The sequence below is a fragment of the Nomascus leucogenys genome, chromosome 8, assembly GCF_006542625.1.
Source record: "Nomascus leucogenys isolate Asia chromosome 8, Asia_NLE_v1, whole genome shotgun sequence".
In the NCBI taxonomy this organism is placed as follows: domain Eukaryota; kingdom Metazoa; phylum Chordata; class Mammalia; order Primates; family Hylobatidae; genus Nomascus; species Nomascus leucogenys.
Window position 1 is genome coordinate 113,879,347 of NC_044388.1, and position 20,531 is coordinate 113,899,877.

General features: G+C 52.9%; 1 protein-coding gene across 18 annotated transcripts in view; it reads left to right on the plus strand.

The window, feature by feature from the left end:
- The window catches only part of CACNA1B (calcium voltage-gated channel subunit alpha1 B), a 243,343-nt gene extending 226,561 nt beyond the window's left edge, over positions 1 to 16,782 (plus strand). For 15 of the 18 annotated variants that reach the window (XM_030818353.1, XM_030818343.1, XM_030818342.1 and 12 more), the window contains 8 exons: positions 5,585 to 5,692; positions 6,366 to 6,478; positions 7,558 to 7,685; positions 9,949 to 10,084; positions 10,784 to 10,900; positions 12,341 to 12,545; positions 12,805 to 13,055; positions 13,644 to 16,782. In XM_030818353.1, coding sequence (XP_030674213.1) covers positions 5,585 to 5,692; positions 6,366 to 6,478; positions 7,558 to 7,685; positions 9,949 to 10,084; positions 10,784 to 10,900; positions 12,341 to 12,545; positions 12,805 to 13,055; positions 13,644 to 14,174 — 1,589 coding nt within the window. In that variant the 3' untranslated portion in view covers positions 14,175 to 16,782. Of the gene's footprint in view, positions 1 to 5,584; positions 5,693 to 6,365; positions 6,479 to 7,557; positions 7,686 to 9,948; positions 10,085 to 10,783; positions 10,901 to 12,340; positions 12,546 to 12,804; positions 13,056 to 13,643 lie in introns of those variants that run through there. The other 3 variants (XM_030818360.1, XR_004031497.1, XR_004031498.1) reach the window with 3 other exon arrangements.
- Positions 16,783 to 20,531: the final 3,749 nt, after the last annotated feature.

Sequence of the window (20,531 nt, forward strand, 5' to 3'; positions counted from 1 at the left end):
CTTTCCAGCTTCACCAGAGCTGCCCTTGGGGTCTCCAGGCCTCCACGTTGCTCGACTCGAAGGCCGAGGCACATCCCCAGTTCATGGGCTGTCCATGGCCGTTTCTCCGTTTGCTTTTTCTTCTCTTTGAACCTTTTTTATCTGTTTCTCTGATCCCACAAACTCTGGGTGTGCCTTTGTGCCATGGAATGTTCTCTACACTCACTCCTTTATCATCTCACCTATTCCCATGGCTTTAAATAACATTAATCCAATTTTGTATTTTTAGTCCTGACTTCTCTCCTGAACTTCAAATTTTCCCCCACAGCCTTCCCCATCTCAGTCAATGCTCAAGCCGAAACCTTAGAAGTCATCTTATTTTATTTATTTATTTATTTATTTATTTATTTATTTATTTATGATAGGGTCTCACTTTGTCACCCAGGCTGGAGTGCAATGGTGCAGTCACGGCTCACTGCAGCCTCCACCTCCCAGGCTCAAGTGATCCTCCTGCCTCGGCCTCCCAAGTGCTGGGATTGCAGGCACCACTCCTCCCTACTAGTTTTTGTGTATTTTTTAGAGATGGGGGTTCGCTGTGTTGCACAGGCTGAGGATCATCCTTTTCTCCTCCTTTCTTATCCCATTTCTGATTCATGCCTTCTCTCTCATATTTTCTTGACTCTGTCTTTAAAATATATCCAAAATGTGGCCACTCCTCTCCCTTCCCCCACTGCCGCCTCCTCTGGCTGTCAGCTGTTGCTGCCGCAGCTTCTAATTCATCCACTTCTGCCCTTGGCCCCTTCTGTCTGCCTTCAACACAACAGCCAGAGTGATCAGGTTAAAAAAAAGACTAATGGCCGGGCGCAGTGGCTCACGCCTGTAGTCCTAACACTTTGGGAGGCCAAGGCAGGCAGATTGCCTGAGCTCAGAAGTTCAAGACCAACCTGGACAACACAGTGAAACCCTGTCTCTACTAAAATACAAAAAATTAGCCAGGTGTGGCGATGTGTGCCTGTAGTCTCGGCTACATGGGAGGCCGAGGTAAGAGAATCGCTTGAACCTAGGAGGAGGAAGTTGCAGTGAGCCGAGATCATGCCACTATACTCCAGCCTGGGCGACAGAGCGAGACCCCATCTCAAAAAAAAAAAAAAAAAATGGCCAGGCGCCCCCGGTGGCTCACGCCTGTAATCCCAGCACTTTGGGAGGCTGAGGTGGGCCGATCACGAGGTCAGGAGATGGACACCATCCTGGCTAACACAGTGAAACCCCGTCTCTACTAAAAATACAAAAAATTAGCCGGGTGTGGTGGGGGTGCCTGTAGTCCCAGCTACTCGGGAGGCTGAGGCAGGAGAATGGCGTGAACCCAGGAGGCAGATCTTGCAGTGAGCCGAGATTGCGCCACTGCACTCCAGCCTGGGTGACAGAGCGAGACTCCGTCTCAAAAAAAGAAAAAAAAAGCAAAAGCTTCGTAATATCATGTATATTAAATTAAGTTTAGAGTGGGAAAACCTTCCAAGAAAGACAATCCCAGGTCCAAATGGCTTCTTTATTGAAGTCTACCAACTGTTTAAGGAAGAAATAATGCCAATTCTCTATAGACTCTTCCAAAAAGTGGAAAAAGGGAATATTTTCCAACTTATTTTATTTTCAGAGGCCAGCTTTGCTCTGATAACAAAACTAGACAAAGACATGACAAGAAAACTACAGATGAATATCCCTTATGAACATAGATTTTTTAAATCTTCAACATAATCTTTCAGCAAACTGAATTTTTTTTTTTTTTCAGATGGAGTCTCACTCTGTTGCCCAGGCTGGAGTGCAGTGGCGCAATCTCGGCTCACTACAAGGTCTGCCTCCTGGGTTCATGCTATTCTCCTGCCTCAGCCTCCCGAGTAGCTCGGACTACAGGTGCACGCCACCACGCCGGCTAACTTTTTTGTATTTTTAGTAGAGATGGGGTTTCACCATGTTAGTCAGGATGGTCTCCATCTCCTGACCTCGTGATCCACCTGTCTCAGCCTCCTCCCAAAGTGCTGGGATTACAGGTGTGAGCCACTGCACCCGGCCAAACTGAATATATTTTAAAAGATAATATATGATGACACAAGTGGGGTTTACCCCAGGATAAGTTAGGTTCAATGTTTGAAAATCAGTTAATATAGTTTACTGTATCAAAGAAGGAAAACTACATGATTATCTCAATAGATAAAGAAAAAGCATTTGACAAAATTCAACATCCATTCATGATTTTTAAAATTTTACATAAAGTAGGAATTAAGGAAAGCTTCATCAATCATGTGTCATAGACTCACTTATACGGTCAGTTGATTTTTAACAAACTTGGAAAGGCAATTAATGGAGAAAAGATCATCTTTTCTACAAATGATGCTGGAGAAATTTAGACAATCCTATGCAAAAAGAGAAACATTCTTGACATGCCGTTTTAGCGTGCTCGGGCTGCCACAAGAAAATGCCGCAGCTTAGACAAAAGAAATGTATTTCTCACAGTTCTGGAAGCCAGAAGTCCAAGAGTTTGTGCTTGTGAGCTGGGTGTCACTCTTAGGCCTCTTCTCTTGGCTGGTAAACAGCCATGGTCCTGCTGTGTCCTCACACAGACTTTCCTCTGTGTGTGCAGGGAGAGAAAAAGAGCAAGTGGATTTCCAGGTGTCTCCTATGAGACTACTGATTCTGTGGATCAGGGCCCCACACTTAGAATCTCCTTGAACTGATCACCTCCTTATAGGCCCTGTCACCAAATACAGTCGCATCTGGGGGTTAGGGCTTCTACATGTGGACTGGAGTTGGGGACAGCTTGATCCGTAGCACATACCTTTTACCCTGTACGAAAAATAACTTGAAATGGATTGTAGACAGAAATGTAAAATCTAAAATTACGAAACCTGTATAGAAAACACAAGGCCAGGCGTTGGTGGCTCACGCCTGTAATTCCAACACTTTGGGAGGCCAAAGCAGGCGGATCACCTGAGGTCATGAGTTCGAGACCAGCCTGGCCAACATGGTGAAACCCATCCCTCCTAAAAATACAAAAAAAAAAAAAAAAAAAAAAAAAAGCTGGGCCTGGTGGTGTGCACCTGTAGTCCCTGGGAGGCTGAGGCAGGAAAATTGCTTGAACCTGGGAGTTGGAGGTTGCAGTGAGCCAAGATTGTGCCACTGCACTCCAGCCTTGGTGACAGACCGAGACTCCGTCTCAAATGGAAAAAATCGATAAATTGAACTACAGCGAAACTTTGCTATATGATACATATATATATATATATACACACACATATATATATATATACACACACATATATATATTTGAGACAGAGTCTCGCTCTGTTGCCCAGGCTGCAGTGCAGTGGTGCAATCTCAGCTCACTGCAGCCTCTGCCTCCTGGGTTCAAACGATTCCCCTGCCTCAGCCTCCCAAGTAGCTGGGATTACAGGCACGTGCCAACACACCCAACTAATTTTTGTATTTTTAGTAGAGACGGGGTTTCACCATGTTGGCCAGGCTGGTCTTGAACTCCTGACCTCAAATGATCCACTCGCCTCGGCCTCCCATAGTGCTGGAATTACAGGCGTGAGCCACTGTGCCCCGCCACGAAAGATATTTTTAAAAATGAGGCCAAGTGCAGTGGCTTGTACCTGCAATCCCAGCTTTGATTAACTTTGAGAGAAAAGGTGGGAAGATTGCTGGAATCCAGGAGTTCAAGACCAGCCTGGACAACAAAGTGAGGCTCTGTCTCTACAAAAAATAATTTTAAAAAATTAGCTGGGCATGGTGGCGCATGCCTGTGGTCCCAGCTACTCAGGAGGCTACGGCGGAAGGATTGCTTGAGCCCAGGTGTTCAAGGTTCCAGTGAGCTATGGTCATACTACTGCACTCCAGCCTGGGCAACAGATTGAGACCCTGTCTCAAAACAAAACAAAAAAACCAGAATAAAAAGACAAGCCTAAAATTGGAGAACATATTTGCTAAACACATATCTGCTATAGGATTAGTATTCATAATATATGAAGAACTGTCACAACTCCCTAAGAAAATAACCCAACCAAAACAGACAAAAGATTTGAACAGGAATGTCATCAAAGAAGATATATGGAAGGCAAACAAACACACGCAAAAATGCCCAATATCATTAACCATTAGAGAAATCCAGAATTTAAAAAAAAAAATTACACTCCACTCTACTATAGTTGCCAAAATACTTTTCAGAATGACAATACTTAGTGCTGAGAGGGCAGAACAACTGGAATTCTACATGTTCCCAGTGGGAAAAGAAAAGGGTGCAGCCCCTTAGACAGTTTGCAGGTACTTCTATGGTCCAGTCATTCCACTTAGGAAATGAAAACATACATCCACACAGAATCTACGTGCAAATGTTTACAGCTTTATTCAAAATTGCCCCAAACTGTAAACAACTCATATGTCCATCAATTGGCAGTGGATAAACAAATGGTGCATTCGTACAATTAACGAATACTCAGGAGTAAAAGGAAACACGCTACCGTTGCGTGCGGCAATGTGTATGTCTCTCACATGCACCACACTGGGTGAAAGAAGCCAGATTCAAAGGCCAGTGTGCTGTATGATGCCATTGGCATGACATTCTGGAGCAAAACTATAGGGACCCAAAACACATCAGTGGTGGCAGAGGCTGCCAATAGGACTAGGGGTTGACTCAAGGGGGCACAGAGGAATTTGGGAGTGATGCAGCTGTTGCATACCTTGACGGTGGTGCTAGGTACATGGGTGTATGAATTTACCAAGGTTCATAGAAAATGAAAAAGGGTGACTCTCACTGCATGTGAATTGTACCTTAATAAACCTGATGTTTAAGAAAGGTGAATCCAATTATTTTATTCCTCTGCTCAAAACCCTCCACTGCCTTCCCTAACCTTCCTGCCCACGCCCTCCATCCACCCTGCCCCGAGGCCTCCCTGGCCCTTTGGGTGACACAGCAGGGCCAGTGTACTCGGGGGCTCCTTTTACCTTCAGGGCACACGGGCCTCCTCGGAAGACTTTGATGGCCGTCCTGTCCACAGTCGCAGCCCTGCTGATATTCCCCTTCCCCGCTCTGCTCTCCTTGCCTTGGCACTTTGCACTCTCCAGTACACTTTGTTTTGTTTTGTTTTACTTATTGCTGCTTTATTGGTAGACTAAAGTGGTGTCAACTCCAGAAGGGAAGTTTTTGAGGGTTTTTTGGTAAATATTGTTGAATGAATAGATGAATGGCTGGAGTGCTGCCATCTTCCTCCTAAATCCCCATTGCCCGTCCCATGCACACACGAACATGCAGTGCACATGCATGCACACACATGCACACAGCGCATGCACACACGTTGGACACACACGTGTGCACGTGAGGTGGTTGCCCTGCTCACCTGCCTCCTCCTCTGGGCAGACTCGCGGCAGGGAGAGCTGTGAGCAGCTTCTGCATTAGCATTTGTTCCCACTGCACCCTCCTTCCAGCACCGTCTGTACCCCATCTCCGCCTACACCATTCGTCTCCCCACCTGCACCAGCTCTGCCCCATTGGCGGCTGCAGGGCTGCTCCTAACGTCTCTGTCTTTTCCCCTTCCCCACCATCATCCTGGTGCAGCTGGGACAAAGCAGCATCAGTGTGATGCAGAGTTGAGGAAGGAGATTTCCGTTGTGTGGGCCAATCTGCCTCAGAAGACTTTGGACTTGCTGGTACCACCCCATAAGCGTAAGTGTGAGGGTGAGAATGCCCCCAGCCCCCACCTTTCCTGTCCCACCCAGAGTGGCTGGAGGGCTGTGGAGGTGAGGGTGAGGGATGAAGGGCAGGCCACCTTGGAGAGGTGGGCTCACCTCCTCGTGAGTCTGCACTCAGCTCCAACCAAGGGAACCCTGGGTGGCAGAGGAGCCGTGGAGATGAGCATGGGTTTATTGTGTTGAGCTCCTGGTGTGTGGAATTTATTTTTTAAAATCCAGAGGAAAGGCAGGAGGGGATCCCACAGGGATGTGAGGGAGTGCGGTGAGATGCCCAACTCCATCTTGTGGGAGACGTGAGGGAGCATGGGGAGGTGCCCAACTCCATCTTGCTTTCTGGGGAGGAGACACAGGAAGGGCCCTACATTAAGCAGGTGGGGATGGCCTCAGTCCGGCCTTGAGCGGCCTCAGGAGGAGTCAGGGCAGCCAGGAGGGCCAGCCAGGTCAGCATCTGGAGGAGCCCCAAGTAGGCCGAACTCCTGGTGGCCGAGCCCCGTGTTCTGCCTGAGAGCCCTCTGTCCCAGTGCATTTCCAGGAGTCCTTGTGGGGGGCGAGGGAGGGGCAGCTGTTTCCTCACCTTACTTCCATCCCTTGTTTCCATGGATCCTCTGCCCCCTTCTCCGAATCTCAACTCCTGTGTTCTTTTCCAGCTGATGAGATGACAGTGGGGAAGGTTTATGCAGCTCTGATGATATTCGACTTCTACAAGCAGAACAAAACCACCAGAGACCAGATGCAGCAGGCTCCTGGAGGCCTCTCCCAGGTAGCTGGCGGCCCTCAGTTTTCCAGGAAAACTGTGATGCCTCCGAGGCTCTGGCATCCTTCAGGGGTTTGACGACAGGGGAGATGCACACCATTCTTGGAAAAAGTATCTCAGGAGAAGGAAGATGAAAGATTCTTGCAGCTACCTCTCTGGCCCCCAAAGTCAGAAACTATACATAGCCTTTATGCTTTCTGTGAGCTGGCGGTACTGGGCAGCTCCTGACATAGAAAGTCAGCACTCAGGGCCAGAAGATGAGGGCTGGGCTGGGCTGGGCAGTGTCACAGTTGTTACGGGGTGGAAGTGAAGAAGATGTGAAGACCATTTGAGGAGGATTGTTTGGAGAGGTGAAAGGAGAACTGTTTTCCCTTCACACAGAGAGCAAAGAAATTCAGATAGATAGGTTCAGGATCATTGTCTGTTCTGCTCTTGCCTTTGACTGAGATGATTTGGGGGCCCATCTTCCCGATGTCATCCTTCCCACACAGCCGTGTCTTTGGTGACCATATGTAGTCTCTCTGCTGGAAAATTGTCTAGGTGTCCAGGGCTTCTGGAGACATTGACCCAGCCCTCAGATGGAGAATATGTGGTGCTCAGGCCACACCTTCCATTCTCACACCTGGGGTAGACATCACTAATCCATCCAGCAGTGTTCCCCAGCCCTGAAATCTCAGAATTTTGCTCAGCCGAACCCTAACCCTAACCCTAACTCCCACCGGCCAATTCAAGGTGATGATTAGATGGAATATTGTTGCCACCTGTAATCTGGTCCAATCCCCTAGTTGTGTAGACAGCGAAACTGAGGTTTTGAGAGGTGACATGGCTTTCCTGAAGTCACTGACAGGCAAGGTTTCGAGGAGATGCTGTAAGGGTCCCCTGGCTTGCTTCACTGTTTTGGTCACATGCTCATATTTAGGGACATATTAGGGAAAGCAAGCGGCCCCTTGCAAAGGGGAAAGAGCCCTTAGGCTGGGTTTGAACATGACCTGGCTTTCACCCCGTGCCATGTGGTCACAGCAGGTCACAGAGGCAACATTGCAGGCCCATTGGAGCTCTTTCCCTTCCCTTTGCCTCCTTTGCAGATGGGTCCTGTGTCCCTGTTCCACCCTCTGAAGGCCACCCTGGAGCAGACACAGCCGGCTGTGCTCCGAGGAGCCCGGGTTTTCCTTCGACAGAAGAGTTCCACCTCCCTCAGCAATGGCGGGGCCATGTGAGTATCCAGATGTGGACATAGCTGGACAGGAGGAGGTCCGAAGACAGTAAAGGGGGAAGCAGACATCCCATTTCCTTGACCTCCCTGGCCCTCACTTCCACTGGCCTCTGGGTTCACCAGCTTGGAGGCACCCGAGGGGCATGTCTGCCATCCGACCCTGCACTTGGGCCCTTAGCAACCCTCCAAGGACAGAGAGCCCCCAGGTCACATCTCAGTTCTCAGGGGCTGGCTCTGCTACAGATGCTCGTTGTACTTGCTACCTGAGAGCAATCAAGGGCTCTTCCTTTGCTGGGTTTCTGTGGCAGACTTTAAAATTGTTAACTGTGACATTAGACAGGTGCTTCGTCGAACCCACCTTCCTAACAGCACTTAGACCACCACGTCCCATTCCCAACACACACACCTGCTTCCCTTTCAGACAAGAGGCCCCTGCCCCTGCCCCTCATCGGCCCCCCGTGCCAGCAGACACTGAGGTTCCACCTCCATCTCCCACCCCTTTCTGTCAATGGCCTTGTACTGCTCTGATCTTTCTAACCCTGTAAGGCACTTTTCCTCTCAGATCTCCACTTTGGTACTGATTTCTGAAGCTGTTATATTTTGTAAACAAATTGGTAAGCTTCTTTTGTATCACTTAACTCTTGCCACAATATTTCTTGGTAACAAGTCACCCAGAAGCAGGTGACTTAAAAGAATCATCACTTTTTCCCACTGTGGCCCAGAAAAGTGTGCTCCCAAATCTCAGGACCCAGATCCTGGGGGCTGACTCTCGAGCCCCTGGCAGCCCCCCATTCCCACACTCTGCTTTCAGCATGCTGTTGAAAACCTTCCTTGCATTTAAAGTCCTGATTCTGACTGTATGTGCAGATGGGAGGAGATAATGAGGTGTCTGGGGTTTATCTAAGCCAGGCTTTCAGCAGGAAATTGAGCTTCTGTTATTTCTGTGATGGCAGTTTCTACCTAAATCAATTACAACTCCAAGTTAGAAAGCACCCAGTCAGACTGGGTCTGGTGAGGGTATTTATTGAGCCATTTAGTGAGCAGGTCGAGCACACCTCTGGCCTTGGACGTGGTGTTATTTCAGGGTTAGCGGTGCATTAGGAGCCAGCTCTGGTTCTCCTAACCACCCCTCCTCTCAGCACCAGCTTGCCACTGCAGCCGCTCTGTGCCTGGTGCCAGCAGGGGCTGCAGTGCCCCAGACAGCATGGAAGGAGAGCTGCTTGCAACTCTCAGAAGACAAAGGATGGGGCTTCTCAGAAGCCCCAGCAACCACCAGTGTGTCCTTCTGCCATCTCTGCATCCACTGCCGTGGTCAGGGTGTGGTCCATTTAGACCATCAGGCTCCAGTCTGAGCTCAGAGTGATCAGGGCCACTCGACCTGCATGACTAAGAATGTGGTCTTCAGTGTTTCACTGAACGTGACAGTGAGCACTCACCCAAACACATTCCATGCCAGTTGGGAGACAAGTGATGAGAAATACCAGCGCGGAAGTATCTCCAGGTGGGGCTATTGCGGCATATGGGGAGCATGCGTGGGGTGGCCTCCGCCAGAAGGCTGCACCCCAGCAGAGAGCCGAGGGATGGAAAGGCTCATCGTGGCTTGGGGTGGGTGGTCAGAGAAGTAAGGAGGAGCCACCAGCAAGGGACCCCTGAGGGAGGAAGCCCCTGGAGGAGGAAGCCCAAAGAGTCCTGGGCAAGGCCCCCTACCCCCCGTCCCAGCCCATCCCCTCCATGACAGCTTCGCCCTCATCTGTCCCAGCCCGTCCTCTCCATGACAGCTTCTCTTGCTGTCTGCTGGCATAGGCAGGACTTCTTCAGCTACTGTCCTAATGCAGGCTGTACACATGTGGCCCCACTCCTTCCCAGGATAGTCCTGTGCAACAAGGACAACCCCTGCGGCCACTTCACAGATCAGCCTCTTGTCCAGAGGAGGGGGTGACGGGCCCAGGCCCCCCTCAGACTTGAGCACTGTGGGCTGTAAGCAGTGCTCCGCATCCTCTCTGCCACTCTGAATCCCTTCCTGCTCTGACCCTGTTTTGGATCCATGTCCTTTGATGAGGCTTTGCTTGGGTCCAGCGTGCACACGCCACGTTGGGGCTCTTGTGCCCAAAGGAGGGCTCAATTCAGCCCAGAACAGGGTGGCCAAACCCCCTGACCTCTGCTGCATGTGGTGGAGACGCCTGGCAGGTTGAAGCACCAGGCTATTGGTGAGGTACCTGCAGCCTCTGACCCTACAGGAATCTGTTTGTCTTCTCTGCCACAGACAAAACCAAGAGAGTGGCATCAAGGAGTCTGTCTCCTGGGGTACTCAAAGGACCCAGGATGCGCCCCACGAGGCCAGGCCACCCCTGGAGCGTGGCCACTCCACAGAGATCCCTGTGGGGCAGTCAGGAGCACTGGTGAGCACTCCCGGGGGCTAGTGAGACTGGGTTGGGGGATGTGTGAACAGGGATGGGGGATGTTTAAGACTGGGTTGGGGGACATATGAACAGGGATGGGGGATTTTGAGACTGGGGTGGGGGACGTGTGAGACCAGGGTGGGGGACGTGTGAGACCGGGGTGGGGGACGTGTGAGACCGGGGTGGGGGACGTGTGAGACCGGGGTGGGGGACGTGTGAGACCGGGGTGGGGGACGTGTGAGACCGGGGTGGGGGACGTGTGAGACCGGGGTGGGGGACGTGTGAGACGGGTGGGGACGTGTGAGACCGGGGTGGGGGACGTGTGAGACCGGGGTGGGGGACGTGTGAGACCGGGTGGGGGACGTGTGAGACTGGGGTGGGGGACGTGTGAGACTGGGGTGGGGGATGTGTGAACAGGGATGGGGGGTGTGTGAGACTGGGGTGGGGGACGTGTGAGACTGGGGTGGGGGATGTGTGAGACTGGGGTGGGGGACGTGTGAGACTGGGGTGGGGGATGTGTGAACAGGGATGGGGGGTGTGTGAGACTGGGGTGGGGGACGTGTGAACAGCAGTGGGGGTTAGGCGAGACTGAGATGGATTTGGGTGAGACCCCAGTGCCTCATGGAGTGAGTCCAGGGTGTGGTCAGATGAGTCCGAAGTGCCTTGTGTGGTGGGACTAGGCGTGTGCTGTATCCACAGGCTGTGGACGTTCAGATGCAGAGCATAACCCGGAGGGGCCCTGATGGGGAGCCCCAGCCTGGGCTGGAGAGCCAGGGTCGAGCGGCCTCCATGCCCCGCCTTGCGGCCGAGACTCAGGTAGGTGGTCTGGGAGGGTCCAGGCCCTGGGCTGGACAAGTGGGGGGTGGGGAAGTGGGGGTGTGGCTCTGGGCCTCCTGCAGGTGAGGAGACCTGGGGTGGAGAGGGCTGGGGTCCATGTGTGGAGCTCTTTGCTGAGGCGGGAGCAGGCACCCCGGGCAGCCCTGTCTGGGCGCCAACAGAGGTGCAGCCTGGACGCCTTCAGCCCCTGAGGCTTTTCCAGAGGGTAGGTCAGGTCCAGTAGATGCTGCTGGGACAGCTGTGCCTGTTCTCAGCCTCCCGTTAGGGCCCATGGGGCGTAGGGGCCCCCACTCTGGCTCTGCCGTGTTCTGTTCCTCCTTTCCGGTGCTCTACTCCCTGGGACAACCCCCACTGTCATCCAGAAAATTGCACCGACGCCTCAGCCCCCTCTCCCGCCTGTGGTTCTGCAGAGGACCCTCCCTGCTCATGGGCAGTCCCTGGACTACCTTTCTACCCAGCTCCTTGCTGGGCTCACCTCTTTCTGGGACATGCACATTTGATTAAGGAAGAGGAAGCTCTGGCCTGGGGATGGCTGCAGCCCCATGTGTTTGCTGGGGGAGGCTCCTTCCACAAGGACACTGGGAGGGTCGCCCCTCCGAGGCCAATCTGGAAACACTGTGCCCTGACCTCCGAGGCCTCGGAGGAGCTGCAGGGCCTCGCCTGCAACATGAGCCTGCTTCAGTTGGCCAAAAGTGACCAGAGCACCCGTGCCACCCCTGTCCCTCAGCCGACCTGGGCTGTAGAGCTGTGGATCTGAACCTTGTCTGTGGCTCCTCTCCCATCCCACTGCTGTGGCCAGCAAACCCTTTTCCTCTCCTCACTACCTCTCCTCCTTCTTAGGGTTTTCTCCTCTTCCCACCTGTCCTTCCTACCTTGTCTCTTTCCCCGCCCAATGGTACCCTCCTGGGTGCTGCCTGGTGGATGGGTGCAGGCTGAGACTCCCTGCAGCCTATGCTGGGGCCTCCTCCTTCACACACGTGATGCATCGGCGGCTGTGGGTGAGTTTACCTGGGAGGGCCCACCCCTCCCAGGTCTCTTCCACAGGTCCTGATTCTGGCCGTGGAAGCAGCTTGGGAGCCCGTCCACCCCAGATGCACCAGGCAGAGTGATCCCATTGCAGCCAGCAGAGGCGTCTCTGGTTTCCACTCAGTGTTCTTCCAACCAAGCCAGCCACCTCTCTCTTCCTGGCAGGACACACGGGATGGGGCGGGGACTCAGGCACTGTCTGCCCCCAGCCTGCCCTCCTTGGCTCCCATCTCAGGCCTGGGTCCTTCTGACTGTGAGACCAGGATGGGGGACGTGTGGGCCTGCTGTCTGGCCTGCTCCACCACCCACTCCCATGCCTGCATCCTTGCTGACCGTGGTGCCTCCCCTAGGCCCACTCTCAGTCCTTTGCCCACCCCTGTCCTTTGCCCGCAGCCCGTCACAGATGTCAGCCCCATGAAGCGCTCCATCTCCACGCTGGCCCAGCGGCCCCGTGGGACTCATCTTTGCAGCACCACCCCGGACCGCCCACCCCCTAGCCAGGCACCGCACCACCACCACCACCGCTGCCACCGCCGCAGGGACAGGAAACAGAGGTCCCTGGAGAAGGGGCCCAGCCTGTCTGCCCATACGGATGGCGGTGCGTGCGGAGGGGCCTGGGGAGTCCCTCAGGGAGCTGTGGCCCGAGTCAGGGGGTCCAAGCAGCCCATGGGGGACCCTCTTCCTTTGTGGGCCTCATGACCCCATAACCAGCCAGAGCAGGGTGGGACTGAGGCCCAGGCCCTAACCCTCACCCTAGCCCGCCCCCGGCACCACCTGAATTCTGTCCTGCTGGCCCCAGGGGTCAGGGGTCCCTGCCTTGGGCCTGGCCGTGCTAACTTCCTCTCTTCCCTGGCCAGCACCAAGCAGTGCTGCGGGGCCGGGGCTGCCCCCGGGAGAGGGGCCTACAGGCTGCCGGCGGGAACGAGAGCGCCGGCAGGAGCGGGGCCGGTCCCAGGAGCGGAGGCAGCCCTCATCCTCCTCCTCGGAGAAGCAGCGCTTCTACTCCTGTGACCGCTTCGGAGGCCGTGAGCCCCCGAAGCCCAAGCCCTCCCTCAGCAGCCACCCCACGTCGCCAACAGCTGGCCAGGAGCCAGGACCCCACCCACAGGTAAGAGGAATAGGTGGGGAGGTCAGGGCCCAGCTGCCTCTCCTTGGCCCAGCACCCCTGTCCCACAGGCCCCTTCCTCTCCCCAGGGCCTCGCTGCTGCCCTTTGTCATTCCCAGCAACCCCAAGGGCCGGGCACCCCCTCTGTGCCCTGTCCTGGAGCCCACGTTTGCACCCTACCCCAGCTGTATTCTCATCAAGCGCCTGCCTGGGTCACCCTGGGAACGGTGGTTCTGCGTCCTCATGCACTTTCGGACCTGGGTCCCCAAATACTCACCTCTCTCTCGGTCACTTCTTGACTCTCCTTCCCTGACTGTGGTCGTTGGGCTTTTGTTCTGTCCTTTTCCCTGGCCCCAGCCTGTCCCTTCCCATCACTTGCTCTCCCCAACCCCATTCCTGGGCCTGACGCTGACCATCACCCTCCCCCGCACACAGGTGCCTGTTGCCTCCCTGGCCACTGCAGCCCAGTTCATCCCCCATTGCCTCCCTCTCTCCTCCCATCCCCCCAGGCACCTGTGTGTGATGTGCTCTGTCTGTTGGTTCGGCTTTTTTTTTTTTATCTCTGATTTGTTCTGGTCCATTTTCGTGTAGGGCAGTGGTTCCGTGAATGGGAGCCCCTTGCTGTCAACATCTGGTGCTAGCACCCCCGGCCGCGGTGGGCGGAGGCAGCTCCCCCAGACGCCCCTGACTCCCCGCCCCAGCATCACCTACAAGACAGCCAACTCCTCACCCGTCCACTTCGCCGGGGCTCAGACCAGCCTCCCTACCTTCTCCCCGGGCCGGCTCAGCCGTGGGCTTTCCGAACACAACGCCCTGCTGCAGAGAGACCCTCTCAGCCAGCCCCTGGCCCCTGGCTCTCGAATCGGCTCTGACCCTTACCTGGGGCAGCGTCTGGACAGTGAGGCCTCTGTCCACGCCCTGCCTGAGGACACGCTCACTTTCGAGGAGGCCGTGGCCACCAACTCGGGCCGCTCCTCCAGGACTTCCTATGTGTCCTCCCTGACCTCCCAGTCTCACCCTCTCCGCCGCGTGCCCAACGGTTACCACTGCACCCTGGGACTCAGCTCGGGTGGCCGAGCACGGCACAGCTACCACCACCCTGACCAAGACCACTGGTGCTAGCTGCACCGTGACCACTCAGACGCCTGCATGCAGCAGACGTGTGTTCCAGTGGATGAGTTTTATCATCCACACGGGGCAGCAGGCCCTGGGGGTTGGCCTCGCCCACCTTGGTGAGGTTCCTGTGGCCCCTCCCTCCCCCTCCTCCCTTCTTTTACTCTAGACGACGAATAAAGCCCTATTAGAGGATGCGGCTCTCTCTGTCCCCTTCCTGTCCTGCCTTCCTGGGTCTCGTACCACACACCAGACCCTAAACCGCAGGCTGCTGTGTGTGGCTGAGAAGGACCCAGGAGTCCAAATCCCATGTCCTGGGACTCAGCATCCAGCATGGGTGCTTGGAGCCGTTGTGAGGAGCTCTGCGTCCTGTGGGGAGCGCCCTTCATGCGGCCGTGCGGCACAGAGAAGCAGGGCCCACCTGAAAGTGCGCCCAGACCTCAGGACGGAGGGGATGGGGAGGGGGACACAGTCGTGGCTTGTGCAGCCCGCCAGTGTCAGTGAGTGCTCACTCAGACAAGCTCTGTCCCTCCCTGGACACCGTCAGCCCCGCAGAGCCTGAGTTGGAAAGTGTTCTTGCCGTGGTTTTGATTTTTAATTGCAACACCTCTCACTCTTGTCACTTCTATATACTTGATGTAGAAAAAATAGAAAAACAGAAAAATGGGGAAGGAAATGTTCACATAACTTTAAAAAATCAAACCTGTGGAAGAAAGATGTCAGCTTTTTGCCACGTGTCTTTGTGGCTTACGTGAGGAGACTCCCTGTGCAGCCCTGTCCAGTCCAGGTGGACCCTAGACGGCCCCTGGCTCTGCTGCTCTTGACCAAGTGCCTGACCGCCAGGCCCTCACACCCAGGCTCCTGGGCACTGTGGTGTGAGGCGAGGCCTTGGGATCCATCACCGCAGGATGTTGTGAAAAGTACTCGCAATGGCAGCCAGGTAGCAAGCCCTTGCCAGTGGAGAGCACTGGATGTCATGGTGGCAAACAAAGAAGCCATTTGCTGTCCTCCCACGAGTGGAAGGGGTTTCCAAGGAAGCCACAGGGCAGCTGACCATGTGCCTGTGTGAAGCATTTTCGGTCTGTTCTGCATCTGATTCTCAGGGCACACTCTGTGGTGTGTGAAATAGGTTTCCTTCCACATACAGCAGAAGAGAGGGAAGGGCTGGCAGGAAGGAGGGAGACATTGGCTGGGGGCTTGGATATGGGGCCATCAGGGCAGGAGGGAGGAAGCCCCAGCTGGAATGAAACTCAGAGCAAGTGACCGAGGGAGGACACGGCTCCTGCCACTGAGGCCGGGCACCTGATGCCCAGCACTGTCCTGGCACCAGACACAGGGAGCAGGCAGTCAAGTGAGGTCTGACCCCCATGGCCATGCTCAGGAGAGAAAGACCATGCTCAGGACACTGTCCAAGGTGCACAAGATGCTGGGAGGTCCTTTGTTTTGTGAAGAAAGGGATCATTTAGAGCAGTTGGTGGTGGTGTGTCCTCTGTGTTCTGAAATTCCAGATGATCTGTGTTGGATTCTTGGCTTCTACCCCATGATTCTCCTCAAAGAAATTGTGTGTGATGCGTGTGTGTGTGTGTCTGTGTCACGGGAGACACAGCGCCTGTGCAGGTGTGTTCAGTGTGTGGCTGTCATTAACCCATAGGGCTATGCAACAAAAGACACATTTAATAGAAATAAAACACACAAGACCGCTGCCTGGTCTCGGGGTTCAGCATGATTGTGACCAAACCTTTTTATAGAATTTCCTTACCTGAAGGCACAACACTCTGAAACTTTAAAGATAACAGAGTATTTTATTCCAATAGAATAAACCAGGAATCTCGGACTGTGCATGTGATCACTGTGCTCACGTTGCAAAGTAGAAGGATGTGTATTTTGACACTGATGTTTTGTCTCTTGTTCCCCCGCCCCCAGCCCATGTTATCTTGGGTGTCAAATGTGTCCATTCCATGCAGAACCACAGCCATTTCCCCAGGCAGTGTTGGGTCGAGAATCCACTTTTCTAGACCCACACAGCCTAGCTGGCTTGTCTAGACTCTTCTAGGCATTGGAATTGATGAAAACTACAGGGAGCGGGGAAAGGAGACATTATGTCTTGTTTTCCTGACTTTGGGTTTTGTTTCTCACTGTGTCTTCTCCAGCTATCATATATGTCCCCTGAATCTCATAGTGAGTTGCCAAATTTGAAATGCATCACCCAGTTGTCTGCATCTGGAACCAGTCAAGCAGTGGCTGTAGTTTGAACAAGTTATGTGTGCATGTAACATATATACATATATACATATATACAAGTATGTGCATGATAATGTATATCTTCGTACTTTTTGATACAATGTATTCATTTGTTAATTTTTAATTATATTTGATATAAATCAAAGGTTTGTTGCAAAACTTTATATTTAAGAAGTGTTTAAAAAAAAAGTCCCAACCATGCAACACAACTGGGACCTACTTAAAAAAAAATTCTGTGATTGACTAGTTTGCTGCCTGAGTAATATTTATCAGCCAAACTTTGGATTCTGCTATTGTTTCTACAATGACATTTTGTATGAAGCAAAGTCCTTGAATTAAAATAAAAACTTAGCAAAAAATCAAAAACAAAACCCCACCATGCTGCCATTGGTATATGCAAGGGTGTGGGCCTGGGGTGCACTGCTAGGAGGGGTCAGAAGAAAGTGAGAACTGCAGTTTGTTGTTGTTGTTGTTGTTGTTGTTGTTTTTTGACACAGTCTTGCTCTTGTTGCCCAGGCTGGAGTGCAGGGAGGCAATCTCGGCTCACTGCAACCTCTGCCTCCCGGGTTCAAGTGATTCTCCTGCCTCAGCCTCCCGAGTAGCTGGGATTACAGGTGTACACCACCATGCCCATCTAATTTTTGTATTTTTAGTAGTGACGGGTTTCACCATGTTGGCCAGGCTGGTCTCGAACTCCTGACCTCAAGTGATCCACCCACCTCAGCCTCCCAAAGTGCTGGGATTACAGGCGTTGAGCTACCACGCCTGGCCTGTGGTTTGTTTTCAATGCAAGTGTGGGATCAGGTTTTGAGAATGTGGCGAGGATCAAGGGAGGCACTTGGCAGGAGGAGGCAGATTCAACTTCCCTGGGGATCAGGGTTAGGGTTGGTTAAGATTACAGCAGTGGGTTAGGGTTGGGGTTGGGTAGAGGAGGTTCTGGGAGGCTGTGTGAGTTTGGGGCACAGAGCTCCTCTCAAGATGCCCCAATAATCATTCACTCTGGTTAAAATGTTAGGATATTGCTAGCTACATGCCGATAAGGACAAAGGGGACATTCTTAAGAGAAACCTGGCACCATAATTACAGATTAGGGCAGAGAAGGACATTCGAAAGAGATAGGCAGGCACAGTAGGTACAGACATGACCACATGACCACTCTAGGACCTTCCTGGAGTGGCAGGAAGGAGTCCAGCCCCAGCAGTGGAATCACATTGATTACTGCACGTATGTGTCAGCCAACAGTGAGGGGGTCCCACAAGCCTAGGTGGGGCAAGTCAGGGATCTAAGGAAGGAGCAGGAAAACCAGACAAAAGAGGTGGAGACTTGAGGAATGTGATGAAGTCCAACATAAAACTCCCTGCTCAGGGCCCTGGGGCTGTTTTCCTGCAGATCAGCCCCACTCCTCCCTTGAGGTGTACTTATTTTTTCTACGATAAGCTCCTTACACTATATTTCTTTTCAATGAAGTTTTCTGCCATCTTTGTACTGCCTCTTGGTGAAAATCTTTCTTTCAAGTTAGACAAGAACTGGGACATCAAGTCTCCCCAGTATTAGCTCCATTTCAGTTTGAATTTGCAGAATTGATAGCGCTGAACAACCTGCACTCCAACTTTAAGTGGTGTAGGAAGAGGCCAGCAGGGTCAGACCCTGAAAACAGACCAGCCACGTCTCTCAGGTGGACGCAGCGGGTTCTCCACGAGCGTGACTTGGGGATTTAGGGCACTGAGACTGTGCTACCCACCCCCCTTAAAAATCCCTCGTGGCTCCCAGTTGCCCTGAAGGAGAATCCCAAACTCTTCAGAGGCAGCACATGCTGGTGGGTGAGAGCTGGGAGCCTGAGTCCAAGTTCCAGCCTGGCCACTATCGGCTGTGTGACCACCGGCAACTCGCCTAACCTCTCTGGGCTTCACGGGCTCGTTGGACGATGTGGTGAGAGAATGACTGAGATGAGCTTAGCACAGTGCTGACCACACAGTCACTGTTGAATGCCAGGTGGCTGTGGGAGCAAGAGGGCCCGGCAGTGCCCCCGGCCGCCAGCAGGGCGTCCACACCGGGTGGAAGCGAGGGTGAAGTCCGCGTTCTCCTCAGCACAGACCCCGGGGGCACCGCCTCGCTTTGGGACAACTCGAGGCCATGGTGAGTAAAATCCTTCCTGTTTGCAGCCCTGACTACTGAGGGTCAGAGACCAGTAAGAGGGGTCGGTGTGGAAAACTGGAAACCAAAAGCCCGTCTAAATCCTGTGCACTGAGGTTCTCCCCACCCAAGGCGAGGCCGGCGCAGTGCGAGGTCCACACCGCAGCCTTGGAACACAAATGGAGCGTTCCTAAAGCAGATATGACTCCCGAAATACGAATATGACACTCGCAGTGCTCAGCTAACAAACACCTGTAATGCTAATGCACTGCCTCAATACGAAAATGTTCACGTAAAGCTCCGTGCTCCCCACGCGGCCCCGCAGTCCCCGCTCATAATAATCAACACTGACATCATCAGAACAAACGTAGCCTCCAGCTGCTCACAGCTGAGCTGGAGCTGCCTCGGGCTTGGCCTCCACAGTGGAGTTTGTTGTACCTGCTTCACGGACGTGGAATTGACACAGTTGTTTTAAAAAGAAGCTTACTTCCCAATAATTCCATACTTTCAGGAAACTTGCAAAGGCAGTACGGAGTTTTCTCTTTTCTCTCAGATTCCTCAGCGGTTGTTGCTGAGCCAGATCTGCAACTTCACAGAAAACACCCCAGTGTTTTTCACCCAAAACAGGGACCCCTCCCAGGTAAGCGCCAGGTGACCCCAGCATAAAACTCCCTGCTCAGGGCCCTGGGGCTGTTTTCCTGCAGATCAGCCCCACTCAGGAGGCCACATTTCTACCTGAGGGTCGGGTCCACAGGCCCGTTTCACTTCGCAGCCGCCCCGGCTGGGTGGAAAATGTCTCTTTCCATCTGCGTCCAGTTTTCCTTTTCTGGAGCCTTCGCAGAGGTGAAGAGCAGAGCTGCCCTCAGGCTGGGTCGGCACAGCGGTTCCCCCTGGGCAGATGCAGACTCCACACTCCAGGTGGGAACTCGCAGCCTCTGGCAGTGCTCTGCTCAGCGAGTCCCCCAGAGGAGCACAGACCCACCCACACCCCACAGAGACCTCAGGGTGCTTGCAACAAAACTCTCCTTTACCAACAAGTCTCATCCCATCACTCTCCTTATTTAACTTTAATGATGGTTTCCCACTGGCCTCAGAACAGAGATCGCAGAACTGTCCTGGCCCCCAGTCCCTGAGCACTCTCACCTGCTGCCCTCTCCCGCCCAGCCCAGCTGCCTGCGTTGCGGCCTCCACCTACAGGGACATGGCAGGCTCTTGGGGTCTTGGGAACTCTACGCACATCCTCTTATCAAATACTCTAAGATTCTGTCTACCTAGATCCTTAAAGTCACAGCGGTTATGATGTCTAACAACACAAATGTTCTAACGTGGTTTTTTTAGACAAAAAAGTTTGATAGATCATATGTGAGAATCACCCTTAATTTATAAATCAAGGAAATAGATACATAAAAGCTGAGTCCATATTTGGGATAATCAGTAAAGAAAAATAAAATCTCAATGCAGAACGAAAGGCAAAGGGCACAATTGATCATTGAAATTTCGAAAGAGTTTACTGGACAGAATATTACCTTACTATATTCTCCAGCCCTGTGTGTGTGTATGTGTGTGTATATCACACACATACCAGTTGCAAAAAATTTCAGGTTTAAACACTCATGTTCACTTTTTTTTTTTTTTTGAGATGGAGTCTGGCTCTGTCACCCAGGATGGAGTGCAGTGGTGTGATCTCAGCTCACTGCCACCTCCACCTCCTGGGTTCAAGTGATTCTCCTGCCTCAGCCTACTGAGTAGTTGGGATTACAGGTGCCCGCCACCATGCCCGGCTAATGTTTGTATTTTTAGTAGAGATGGGGTTTCACCATGTTGGCCAGCTGGTCTCGAACTCCTGACCTCAGGTGATCTGCCCTCCTTTGTTTCCCAAAGTGCTGGGATTAGAGGTGTAAGCCACCTCGCCTGGCCCACTCATGTTTACTTCATTAGTCAATATGGTTGATTAAGAAGTTAGGGTTAGGGTTAGGGTTGGGGTTAGGGGTT